The sequence below is a fragment of the Ipomoea nil genome, unplaced genomic scaffold, assembly GCF_001879475.1.
Source record: "Ipomoea nil cultivar Tokyo-kokei standard unplaced genomic scaffold, Asagao_1.1 scaffold0188, whole genome shotgun sequence".
NCBI classification, from domain to species: Eukaryota; Viridiplantae; Streptophyta; class Magnoliopsida; order Solanales; family Convolvulaceae; genus Ipomoea; species Ipomoea nil.
The window spans coordinates 2,723,919-2,737,420 of record NW_017616616.1 but is presented as its reverse complement, the minus strand read 5'-3'; the positions used below and the strand labels follow the sequence as shown (position 1 = coordinate 2,737,420).

Sequence of the window (13,502 nt, the reverse complement as noted above, 5' to 3'; positions counted from 1 at the left end):
CAATAAAAAAGTAATGTTATAACGTTCCAAGTGCACAATACAGGTGCATATTTACATTTTTTTTTGTCGGATCTATAAAAATCATAATTCCTACAACTCAAATTTGATTTTCTTTCTTCATTTTTCTTCCCTCAACCTTACATTCTCTCCCCTCTACCTAAAAAAAAAAAAAAAAAAAAAAAAAAACCACCCAAAAACTCTATATATGTTTCTCTTATAGTCTAATACTCTAATCATGGAAATTATTGGTGGAGTGACGCACAGAAAAAGGTATAGTTTTGTCTTTTCCTTGAGTGTGTCAATTTTTTAAATATATTTATAATAAATAAATTCATTTGATTCCACTCTAATTTGATCCTAACAAATTAAATAAACTCTTATAAACTATTAGTGAATTATTAAACCATTACACATTTTAATTAAAAATATGTATAAATATCACTTCATTAATTATAAACATATACATTACATTCTAACAGAATTATTACAAAAAAAATGTTTTTTTTTTTTTAAAAGAGGAAAAATGTCAAATTATGGCAACGTCACATCATTAGTCCGAGAACGGTCGACGTCTACCGGCTCCGACGGCACGTTTACGTTTTAACCGAGATTTCCATCGAGCCGAACCGACACGTTTTCTTCTCAATCGGTTTAGAGTTTAGACCTTAAGTCATCGAACCAAACCGCCACCAGCGCTCTTTTTGTCATTTTTTCCGATTCAGTTTTACCATATTTGGACTACTCGTCCGTTTCGTCAACTCTTTTTCCCTCCTCATCTTCCTCCTCCTCCGATGGCAGCGGTGCTTTCCGACAAGGCTGCGGAGGCGGCCTCTCCGTCGCCTCCGCGCGCGCAGTTTATGGAGCATTATCTTTCTGCTATCAATTCAAGGCGCTCCGACGTCGCTTCGGACGCCTCGGATCTCGCCTTCCTCGATCGCTCTTCTTCTCTTTCTAGCTCGGCTAGGCTCTCGGATTCTCAGGTCAGGATCGGAGCATCTATTTCTCTCGGTCTTTCTCTCTATGCGTCTGAATTAGGTTCAATTTAGCTCGTGCGTGTTTGGTGTATTCGAATTATTTGGAACTTTGAATTAGGGTGTATGGTAATCCGTTTTATGTAAAGTTGACGCTTCGCGTTCAATAGAAAGGCAACAGGAAGAGCAGAACGCGGAATTCTGAAATACATTTGTTCTAGAAACACGTTCGGAGGGGGAAAAACAGAATTTGGAGCATCTACATGTTGAAATTTTTGTGATCGTACATATTTGCTACAATTTTTAACTTAGGTGCAAATGCATTCACAAATGTTACAAACAGAAGCTCTTCTCATTTCATATCAATTACGTTAATTTTGAATTAATTGTTAGATTTTTTTTTTTTTTTTAAAAAGGCTTTTGATATGTTTTCAGTTTCTTTCTAATGGGCAATAAGCCAAAGAGAAGGTAGGACTGTATTTTAACAGCTCTGAAATGTACTTGTGCTTCTTAAAGATATGCCTAACTATGACCATCTGTTTTTAACAGTCTCTCCTGGCATTAAGGAGTGAAGAGTATCGGCAACTGTTCCGTCTTCCAGTGGATGAAGTGAGTAAATTATTTTTTATGATTTTTAATTCATTGTTAGAGGGCATCAGTGTGAACAAATGCATTGCTCTTCTGGTCATTAGTCATTTCCAGTTGTCATGTCAATGATGTACTACAATTGCAGTGACAAAATCAAGTCCTCTCAAAAAAATGAAAAATAAAAGAATCAAGTCTTATAAAAAAAAAAAAGAAAGAAAGAAAAGAAAGTAAAGTCTTCTTACAAAAAAGGCATAACTGCTCTGAATATATAGAGCAGCCTTATTTATCCATCTTCACAATAAACCTCCCACTGTGTTTCTCCTTATTTTAAATGCTTTATTATCTTTTATAAACTATTCTTGGATGAACAACATTCCAATTTCAATTCTCTGGTAGTTATCTAGGTTGGCCATTTGTTGTCGATGTTCAAGCATATTGGTTTACAATTGCTTGCTACCAACTAAAAAATGTAAGAAATTGCCTATTTGAGTCCTAGCAAATCATAGTCTAACTCATAACATTCTGCTGGACTTTGGCCTAGGATGATTTTGTGTCTATGTCTGGGATTGCATACATGACAGTTGTTGATGTATATTAAATGAACTAACTGCACAAAGATTGCTTTCTCTCCTTGGAAATATGGTTGATTGTGTAGGTTCTATATAATATATTCTGGAATGTGGAAACTTAAGCAGACTGTATGTATGTTCTACATGTGCTTACTGACTGAAGCTTAATTTCTCTCCTTAATTCTGTGTAGGTTCTTATTCAAGATTTTAACTGTGCATTGCAAGAAAATTTTCTTCTTCAGGTAATGCTGATGGCCTGATTTTCATCATCCTGTTACTAAGTTATCTATTTATGGTCTCTTCCTTGTTCTCTGTCAACTTTCTCCCATGGGTTGAGCATTTAAATTCTTCAGTAAGGCTTTGAAAGTGAATTGTGTTTACCGTTATTTTATTGTTGCAGGGCCACATGTACTTATTTGCGCATAATATTTGCTTTTACTCCAACCTTTTTGGATTTGAGACAAAGGTTTGATGTTTAATAATCTATGTTTAAACACTCCATACAATTTACTCTCTTATAACTCACTGGATTTTATAGGTTTTTTTTTAAAATAAAATAAAAAATATTGCTTTGGTTAATATAACCTCAGTTTAAATTTTGTTTTTCTTGTATCCTTATCTTAACTTTCCCTTTCCTTTTCTCTCTACATCCATGCATTAGCATGCCTATTAATTAAATTTTCTTTTTATCTAGAAAATAATTCCATTTCATGAGGTCACATCTGTTAGAAGAGCAAAAGCAGCCGCAATATTCCCAACAGCCATAGAAATAATAGCTGGAGGAAAGAAGGTAATATCCTGGATTTTAGTGCCATGCCTACTTTGTGCATTTGCTGCAATTCTGTAACACATGCCTTCCATTTTAGCAGTTCTTTTTTACATCTTTTCTGTCCCGTGATGAAGCTTTTAAGCTCATAAATGACGGTTGGCTGCAACACAATAATGGACCTAAAGCGAATGGAGATCAGCAGGTTTGTTATTTTCTTCATAAATCGGATTATGAATTCTTGAAAACTAAGGCTCTTGTGAGTTCTGTTTTCTTCTGAAGTCAGAGGGGAGAATATAAATTTCAGATTAAGGTTTTAATATGATCATGTAACTAGTGATTTTCTTTTGAGGAACCCCTGTTCCATTTTGGAAAACTATTTTTATTATGTTTTGCCTTATAGTAATAGTAGTAAATATGTATATCTATATGTATAAGTGTGCTCATATATGTTTCATAATATTACTCTGGTTGGAAATCTTGATTAAACTCTGTTTAGAAATAAGGCCATAAGTTTTGTTTGAGACATCTATGGAGGTTGAAGATTGAGCCTGGGACCTCATATCTGAATTCATAGGCTTATGACACTTGACCATGATGAATTTGGCAAATAAGCCCATAAGTAATGAAATAGATAAAATGGAAAATCAGACCAATATTGTTATTGTTATTTTCCTTGTTGTAAATGAGTTCTGTTCATCAGTAGACATTATAAATGTATGTTTATCGCTGGTGTGAGAGCAGGAGCAATATTCAGAGCCAATAAGTCAAGAAGGGTCTCTATTGGCTGATAAAACAGAGAGTCCTGATCAACCTGTGGATGAGGCAGCATCTGTGGAGAGGTATTTGCCTTGAGCTTTGTTACTCGGTAATTATTTAAAATGCTGATTTATTTCACTATATTGCTTTTGTGCTTGGCAGGGATAAAGAAATTTCTGTGTCAGATGATACAAAACCTTTAGATAATGGGGATTATGAAATTGTTCCAAATCCTTCAGTGCCACCAGACAGTTTAGAGGAGGCTGCAGAGATTGTTCAGAGCACTGATTGTTCATCATCAGGAAAATCTCTGGTCTTGGAGGAAGTGGATTATGATGCACCTCAGGGTTAGTTAAATTCATATTTAGGTTATCATTTATCAACCATGGACTCTATCCTAGAGATTTTTTTATTTGGCATTTGATCCTTCGATTATTCTTCATTTTCCTATGCAACCCGCCCCACCCCCTCCCTCGGTCCTCTTTTTGGTGGTTTAAGTGGAATTTAAAAACCCATTTTATAGATGCATGACTTGTAAGTTTCACTTGCTAAACTAAATTTTTAGATGCATGCTTTCGTAATAACCATTTTCAGGTGTTCAAGTAGCATGAACTAAAGGGCTATCTAGTTTGCACTTAACTGTCTATATATGAGTAAAACACTTTTAAAATTTTAAATTTGGATAAGTGAATCTATGCAGCTATATATTGTTCCTGATTATGCACCTGTTTTCCCTCCTTCACGCATGCAAATCAAACTAACTTCCATTTCACATTGGAAAGGTCGTTTGGCTCTTATACTGAGGGGAGAGTGGTCTATGTGACTATGTGAGCTGTGGATGGAGATCCTGACTCAATGAAAATTTAAAAGCAAAAGTTTATGTCATCTTAGTTCATTAGATATAGATGTAGTACTTGCGTTTAAGCTCTTATTCCATGTCTTAGTTATTTATCAAAATCAGCTTTCCCTTCTATTTCATGGATTATGCTATTGAACATGCTGTTGTATCATTAATTTTTGCATTTTTATATTGTTTCTATATTCCATATACGCTGGTCTGATATTTTTCATTTTTTCATATTTCAACATTGTTCCAAATTTCATTTCTCTATTTTAAAACTGGCTGTTCTGATTGCAGTACCAGAAGACTACACATTGGTTGCAGAATCAAAGTTTCCGGTATTATAAGCTCTCTTCCCTCTCACAATAAAATTTTCCTTTTGGTGCTCTAAATGGAAATGAGTTTATATATAACCTAAGCAAGTTGGTGCACCTTTTATTATTGACTTTAACAGTAATTGATGTCCTCTTGTGCTTTGCTTAACATGACACAGGTGAAGGTGGAGGAGTTCTTTGATCTCTTCTTTTCAGATGATGGCGCTGATTTCCAGGAGTCATTTCACAAAAAATGTGGAGATAAAGGTACTGTTCACAATGGTTTATAGCCAGAAAACTATTATTTGTATTTCGTACACATGTTTTCTCAGATTATTCTAGAGCTGAAACTTTGATGGACCAATGAACCATCTTATGTGGCTTCTTTTATTAACAATCCTCTTCCAGATTTTAAATGCACTCCCTGGCGTCCTCATGAAAAATTTGGGCACACTCGTAATGTATCATTTCAACATCCAATTAAAATTTATTTTGGTAAGTGTTAGTTATAAGTATGACCTAATGCAGCTGTAAATTTTTATGCTAGTTTTGTTTGATAAAAATATTGGCCTTTGATTAGGTGCAAAGTTTGGCAGCTGTCAGGAGCTTATGAAATACCGAGTTTACAGAAACTGGTACATACATCATACATGTGTCTACAGAGATTTGACATTTAGGTTTATAGTTGTTATGTTAGTGTTATCATCATCATCTTTTGATTTTTCTTCCATAAATATCCAGTCACCTTGTGGTTGAGACTTCTCAAGAAATTACTGACGTACCGTATGGAGATTATTTTCAAGTGGAGGTAATTGCTGTATCTTGTTGCAAATTTGATAGTGTATTTGATATTTCTGTAATTCCATCCAAAATCACCTGTTTGCCTGGCAGTTGACACTTCACATCAAATACTTAGAAATTGATACTATTACAATTATTATTTTTTAATTCTGAACTATACTTCCTGTATCCCAACTTTAGTAGTCTTTTCTTGATTTCTTGATTGAGCATAAAGATCAACAAATAGAGTAAAAAATGTAAAGGCAAAGCAAGGATGTGTCCTAAACATGTTTTGTATTTTATTCTTTGTTATATGCTTCATAACATCACAGGGTCTTTGGGATGTTAAGAGAGATGATAGTGAAGGTTGCATTCTGAAGGTTTACACAAACGTGGCCTTTTCCAAGAAAACTATGTGGAAAGGTGCAGTTCTTTTATATATATCTATCCCTGGAAATCTGAGGGCATTTGAACTTTGATTATCCAATCAAACTTCTAGGATGTCGGTTTCTTCAGTCAAACTTTGATTTTCCTATCCAACTTTTAGGGTTGGAAGTCTCTTCAATTCATCAACCTGTAATGTAGGAAACAGGTGGAAGGACAAAATTTGAAAAAAAAAAGAAATTGGGGGATGACTTTATATTTTATCTATAACAATAGTTTTGTATTATCATTGTGAGCCTGCTCTCTTCTGAACTTTCTAGTGTGTGAAATTTAAATTTATGAGTAAAAATTCTTATTGGGGTACTTATTATTTAAATGTGTAAAAATGATTGCAGGAAAGATAGTGCAGTCCACAGTTGACGAATGTCGAGATGCTTATGCCATTTGGATTGAGCTGGTATTTACTTTTTTTTTTTTTCTTCTAGTATTTTTATGCTTATGGCAGGTTCACCATTCACTGTTGCTCAATTGTTTTTCTTGGGCCTTTCTTTTCCTCCTCCTTTGGCAGGCTCATGAACTTTTGAAGCAAAGGAAGCTTGAGATGGAAGAAGGTAGGTGCTTAAGATGGTGTATTCTCAGTGGTACAGGGCAAAACTTCATTGACTATTTTCTTTTTCCCCGCAGCTGGTGATCATGCAGCTAATTTAATTCCAAATGGTCAAGTTGAGATGGAGAAGCCAGTGGAAGCAGTTGAATGCACGGAGAAGTCAGACGGTGGAAATGGTGAAGTAATCTCACAGACATTGCCGGACTCGAATAATATGAACCGGCATCCTGTTGGTTCCCTGCAAGAAGAAATGTGTACCAACAATGCACCAGTTCCATTCTTTTTTAGAGATTTGAGCTCAAGATTTTCTTCATTGTTGAAATCTCAAAGCCACTTCTACGTGCTCCTGATTGTGGCAATTGCTGTGGTGCTCCTCCTAATGCAGGTAAACCCAATTTCTCTTGTAACTTAGTGTGTGTTATAAATTCTCTCCTGCACAACCACCCCACCTAAGCGTGTGTTTGGAAACTCGGAAAATGACCGGTTTTCAGTGTTTGGTAAAGGGTGGAAAATGTAAGTCAAAGGAAAATGATTCTTTGGTCAAAGAAAAATAACCTCATTTTCTTGGAAAATGACTCTTTGGTCAAAGGAAAATAACCCTATTTTCTTGAAAAATGACTTCCATCTTTTTCGGGGAAAGTTAATCATTTTCCAATTTACACACCACCACCACCAGTCCACGACTAGACTACCACCACCTCCACCACACCACCATCGTCGTTGCCACCTCCACCACACCACCACCGTCGTTGCCACCTCCACCACACCACCGTAGTCACCACCACTTATTATTATTATTATTATTATTGTTTTATTATTATTATTATTATTATTATTATTATTATTATTATTATTATTATTACCACCACTATACCACTACAACCACCATCACCGCCAGTTCGTCACCATACCACCACTACTATACCACTAATTATTATTATTATTATTATTATTATTATTATATAACAAATAATACCACCACCACCACCACCAACACCAACACTTTGATCAGTAATCTTTGTTCGTAATTGTGAAACTTTGATTATTTTGATTTGTTATTTTGAATTGTACAAGATTTTGGTTAGTTATTTTGATATCTTCTTAGTTACTTTTTTATATTATATTTAAAAATTTTATTATATTATTATTATTATTATTATTATAAATGTTATACTATAAACAAAACAATTACTTCGTAAAATGTTTAATTATACAATTCTATTTATTTTTTGGAAAATGAACCAAACACACCAAGACATTTCTGAATTGCAACCAAACACGAGAAATTAAAATGTTTTCTGAAAAATGATTAATTTTCAGAAAACATTTTTCAGAAGTCATTTTCTTGGTTTCCAAACACACCCTGAGTTTGCTATATGTCTCAAACATGGTGACAGAGGAAGGTTGTGGTAGGTAACCGCCAATTAAAAACTTTGTGGCACACGACTCTCGCCTAATATTATGTTGAGAAGAAACAGAAACCTAGATTCTCGTTTTCATTCCCTTGCTTCTGTTTCGGTTTATTTTACAGAAAATTTTAATGCATCATCTTATCTGTTGTACTTGTTGCAGATGAGCATAATCGTACTATTAAGTAGACCTCAACAGATCCACGTGATTTCTCAAGGCGATTATATGGGTGGCATGAATGGAATGGGGGAGAGGGGGGTTGAGACACTTGCTTATATAGATAAGCAAGTTAACCATCTCAAGGAAGAGATGCTAATGGTGGAGACGATGCTGCACAAAATGCAGAACGAGTACGAATTACTCAAAGTAAGATTGAACGACTTTGAGCGGATTAAGAAGTACCAGAAACGATAAAAGGCTGCAATCATTCTTTTGTTCTCTTGTACATGTTGTGTGTATGTTTTGGGGGATCACAAAGTATAATTAAGATATATGTTGAGGGTTTTTTTTTTTTTTTTTTTTTTTTGGGTAATATTCAGATGTGATAGCCCATATATGTATATGAAAGGATAGTGCTACACCCTCGATTGCAAGGGTGTTGACAAGAATAGAATTCGTGACCATTCAGGTATGAGAATCATACACTATTCACTGGGTCACCACTTCCAAGTTGCTGATTGGTTGCCCGAAAGGTTCACTTGGTCCATGTCAAAGTATAGGCTAGGTAGATGAGATTGAAGGTGACAGAATAGTTTGGTTGCGTTTTATGACTATAGTTATTTATGTGCTGAATAGTTACTTCACTATAATTCAACTAATTTGAATTCAAGCAACCCTTATCTCTTACAATAAACTTGCTTCAGCTCATTCAAACAGATTACTGAAATCTAAGCAGCCATTGGTCTTCACGATGATTAACTACGGAATTGACATAGATGAGTTAACATTGCATTTTGCCTAGTTGTTCTGTCCTTAAGAGCAGCAACCACCGCTGCTCTGTACAACTGGCTGTCCTTTGATATTGATCGTTGCAGGCTTTGATATGTTTGCTGCTGGTTGGGTTACCATCCTGCATTTGTGGAAAACATTTTAGAGTTCAAACACAGTTATATCATATCAAAGAACCTTGCTGCAAAGGAACATATTAAGACAAAGTAGGGAAGCCGCTGTCAATGTATACTTTTAAGACCACACATTCTGCCTGTTCATATATGAAACCATACAATGGGTTGACAACAAACTATATCGGGGACCCTGATACATGTTTTTTTTCATATATTCAATATATTTTGATACATATTCATTTCTAATTTAATATACTGCAGATTCATTTTTAGTGTATTGCAAGTTAAAATGAACTTGCAGTATGCTAAAAATAAACACGTATCAAGAGTCCATCTTGTTACGTGGATCCTAATCCACGACCCCACACTATAAACTATTGATGGATTGACAAGCATTATATTCCATGTTTGTTTTGAGATTGGAGACAAATACTTTGGATTTCTCACTTTGAAAGTTCCAAAGATTTCTAAGGTTTCTATTCTGAATGCTCAAAGTTTATTGTTTTAGAAGTTCAAAAGGCCAAACTTCTGGAAAACTAATTTGCAGATTCACCAACAAAAGGTCCTGTGTTTCAAGAATTTGTATTTGTTCATGGCAACCTATGGGCTATGGGGAATTGGGAGGGGAAGGGGGTGGGGCTGAATCAAAGTGTGAAACCTTAGGGAAATTGACTGAAATGGTAAAAAATATGAGGAACAAACAATAATGGGAAACTTTTAAAACTTTGACAAAAGAATGAAAAATTGAGTTTTTGGTTTAAAAAAAAAAAAATGCAAGTCACAATTTGAGTTTCTCAAATTTGCGAAATCTTTTTTTTTTTTTTCTCTCTGAAATATGGTTGTCAAAAGTTATATAAGGAAAATGCCTAATTTAACACTCATCTCCTACCTATTCTTTATAGCACAAGACATGGCCATGAAAGCCTGCTCTACATTGGTAGCATCTTTTGCACTGGTTTCCATAAATGGAATACCAATCTCATCAGCAAATGCCTGTACAGTGAGCAAGCAAAATCAATAAATTCTCAATTAAGAAAGCAAAAACCTACTGTCTTAACCCTTAACATATCCTCAATTGTCTACAATAGCAAGCTGTTTTTACCTTTGCTGTCTCATATGAGACGGCTCTTGTAGATGCAAGGTCACATTTGTTCCCAACAAGAAGTTTATTGACAGTTTCACTAGCATACCGATTAATTTCATTTAGCCACTGTTTGATGTTCTTGAAGCTATCCTCGTCCGTCACGTCATATACAACCTAGCAGACACCTCATCTCAAAAAGTCATGAGCAGAATGCAGAATGCAGAATGCAAGCCAACAAAATAGCCAATAGTGGAAGTTAAAATTCGAAATAGTAATGGCAGGTCAGTCACTTACAATTATACCATGAGCTCCACGATAGTAGCTGCTAGTGATAGTCCTAAACCGTTCTTGTCCAGCAGTATCCCACTAGATATTGTAAAACAAGCAATGCTAGTCAGGTGACTTCTAAGTATTACTTTTCCGTGAATGCCAAATGAAAGAACTTAATAACTAGTGCTGAGAAATCTCACAATCTGAAGTTTAATTATCTTCCCTTCTTGCTCCACTGTACGAATTTTCTACAAAAGGAGTATACATTATGAGACTTCTTTTCCATTCTGACTGATCATTGTGTAAATATTATATCTTCCAACAATTCAACAGTGCTTACAAAGTCGACTCCAATGGTGCTTATGTAACTATCCAAGTATGTATTATCCTGAAGGACACAAGATAAAAGTTTCAGGTTCCACTGACCAAACGCATTTCGAAGAATGATATCAACTGGAGTAACACATAACATTTAACACTGCTTGAATGCCCTAATAGCAGTATGGAGTATAAAAGTTCCCTGCATTTCGTCTGTACTAGAGGGCAGTCTTCCAAGATGGAACCCAAATCAAAATAAAATGTTCATTGGAACACAATAGTTAACTCAGGTGCACCCATGCCCTTTTATCAACCATCCAACATGAAGAGGAAAAAGGAAATGAAATACAGAGAAGCATCTGGTATATTTGTCACAAGCTCAGTATGAATCCTCTACTTGTTTCATCTGCATAGTATACTATATTGGAAGAGAATGGCAAACATGGAAATAGCGTCCTATCAACTTACAGCAAACCTCAAAAGGAGACATGACTTCCCAACTCCAGAATCTCCAATTAGCAAAAGTTTGAAAAGATAATCGCTGTAAGAAATGGCACCAATCAGTTTTGCAGATCAAATAACTTGCAAAAGGTAAAACAAAAACACTGCATTTTCTCAGGTTTTACTTTCACAAGCCGAAAATGAACTGTCTGGACAATTTTATTACGAAGTACTGTATTTTTTTTTTTTTTTTTTTCTCAAATAGAACAAAATTGAATGAATATAATTAAACAAAAATTGGATTTCAGCTTACAAATATTCTAAAGTATAGGGTTATAAATTCGTTAGTGACAAGACAAATAGCGACGATCCCTGATATACGCAGAGAGCCAGAGATTAAAGAGCTACTGATAATGATGGTGATGATAAATTGATAGTAACAATAATAACAATGATAACAACAACAACAACAAAAATGAAGTGTAGAACTATTTGATGATGATGATAATTGATATTACGTAAAAAAACAGTAGAGAATGAACGAGATAATACTATAACGTACTAATCGGGATTCATTGCGATCTGAAGACGATGAGATCAGTCGGACACTGAGGTATTTTCCGGCGAGAAACGACCGGAATCTAAACTATGCGCGAGTGATTTAGATGCAAATGTTGGATGGAGGTTGGGAAGATAGTCACAGGCGCACAGAGCATTGAAGGTAGTCATGCGGGGCACGTAAAATGGCGTTAAAATCTCAGTGCCTTCTCTTTTTGTTCTTTCTTCTTCCTCCTTCCTTCTTTTTTATTACCGAGTATTATTATTTTTTATAAGGCAAACCAACATAAATGAATAAAATTTTTTAAAAAATGAATAAAATTTAAAGCTCGGTTCATAAACAAACAAAGTATAAACAGTTGTTGGTTTGTTTGCTATGAGCTCGTGAACAAACTTGTATGTGTTGTGTTGTTTCTTTGGTTATTGTTCGCGAACATAGATCATTTATTGTTTACGAACGAATTTGCATGTGATGATGAGCATAAGTTTATGTTTGGTTATTAAGCGTTCATGAACGTGAACGAATGTGTTCGCAAACGTTAACGAACACGTATATGAATGCGTTTGCGAATACTAATGAACGCTTAACATATGAACACATTTGTGAATGTGTTTGCGAAAACTAATGAACGCTTAACATATGAACGCGTTTGTGAATGTGTTTGCGAATACTAATGAACGCTTAACATACGAACACGAATAAGATTTTTAAAAACCTTAACACACGAACACGAACAACCTTCATTCGTTCATGTTCGGTTCGTTAACAACCCTAATTACGGAATGTTTGGTAAATATTGGGTTATTGTGTTTGACTAGTTGATAGTATTAGCTGATTGTAAAAAAATGTTTGGTAAATTATATGTAAAAAAGTGTTTAGAAAATGTTTCTTTGAGCATTTTTTTTTTAACATTTTGGAATGATAAACTATAATCAAACCCTAATCAAGTCAAACAGATAATAATGGTCAAATAAGTTAAAATTAATTGATAATCTAACTATGTTACCAAACAAGACCAATATCTGTTATATCCAATCCAATTGGTTGAGTAATTAATTTAGTAATTGATATGCCTATTAATCCTTCGGCTTTTAATCGAGTTTTTTGCACTTTTGGTCCCACGACTATAGTGGCACTGACAGAATTGATCCACGACTTTTGAACCTTGCAATTTTAGTCCACGATTATTGATTTTTTTGCAAAAATGGTCCTTCTGGTCACTTTTCAGTCAAAATTTCACCGAATTTTTTTTTTCACTTTTAGCCGGGTTAAAATTGACATTTTACTTATCTCAAAAAATTAAAAGAAAAAAATTGATATTTGATTACATACAATATTACTGGGCTACATACTACTGCCCCAGGCGGCGGAGTTCCTGTAGCAAGCAGGGCTGTCAGTAAGCGGCGGAGCGGCCGTGGCGTTCCCCGGACTAGTTGGGTTATCCGGCAGCAGCATTGGAGGCGGAGCCAGCACGTCTGCCGGATCATCCGAAGACATCAGAAAAGTAAAATGTCAATTTTAACCCGGCTAAAAATAATTTTTTTTTTTCGGTGAAATTTTGACGGAAAAGTGACCGGAATGACCATTTTTTCAAAAAATTCAATAATCATGAACTAAAATTGTAAGGTTCAAAAGTCGTGGATTAATTCTGACAATGCCACTATAGTCGTGGGACCAAAAGTGGAAAAAACTCGGTTTTAACCAATCATCTATTAAAAATATAAGCGCTGTACGGAAGTACGGAACAACTGAAAATGAAAAAAAAAACAAAAAAATA

The 13,502-nt window shown here is 34.9% G+C and overlaps 2 protein-coding genes across 2 annotated transcripts; one reads left to right on the top strand and one right to left on the bottom strand.

Annotated features, from left to right (window-relative positions):
* The first annotated feature begins 635 nt into the window (after positions 1 to 635).
* On the top strand, positions 636 to 8,842 carry LOC109182786 (protein VASCULAR ASSOCIATED DEATH 1, chloroplastic). The gene is made up of 18 exons (XM_019332983.1): positions 636 to 980; positions 1,521 to 1,580; positions 2,320 to 2,370; positions 2,529 to 2,594; positions 2,823 to 2,918; positions 2,998 to 3,099; positions 3,639 to 3,736; positions 3,816 to 4,000; positions 4,792 to 4,832; positions 4,988 to 5,075; positions 5,217 to 5,303; positions 5,389 to 5,443; positions 5,550 to 5,616; positions 5,921 to 6,011; positions 6,368 to 6,429; positions 6,541 to 6,583; positions 6,657 to 6,964; positions 8,152 to 8,842. Exons 1-18 carry the CDS (start codon positions 792 to 794, stop codon positions 8,401 to 8,403), a joined length of 1,941 nt encoding a protein of 646 aa, XP_019188528.1. The 5' UTR covers positions 636 to 791; the 3' UTR covers positions 8,404 to 8,842.
* On the bottom strand, positions 8,769 to 11,931 carry LOC109182794 (ras-related protein RIC1-like). The gene is made up of 8 exons (XM_019332995.1): positions 11,729 to 11,931; positions 11,194 to 11,266; positions 10,748 to 10,795; positions 10,608 to 10,655; positions 10,432 to 10,503; positions 10,156 to 10,311; positions 9,943 to 10,046; positions 8,769 to 9,058 (listed from the first exon to the last, which is right to left on the bottom strand). Exons 1-8 carry the CDS (start codon positions 11,740 to 11,742, stop codon positions 8,962 to 8,964), a joined length of 612 nt encoding a protein of 203 aa, XP_019188540.1. The 5' UTR covers positions 11,743 to 11,931; the 3' UTR covers positions 8,769 to 8,961.
* Positions 11,932 to 13,502: the final 1,571 nt, after the last annotated feature.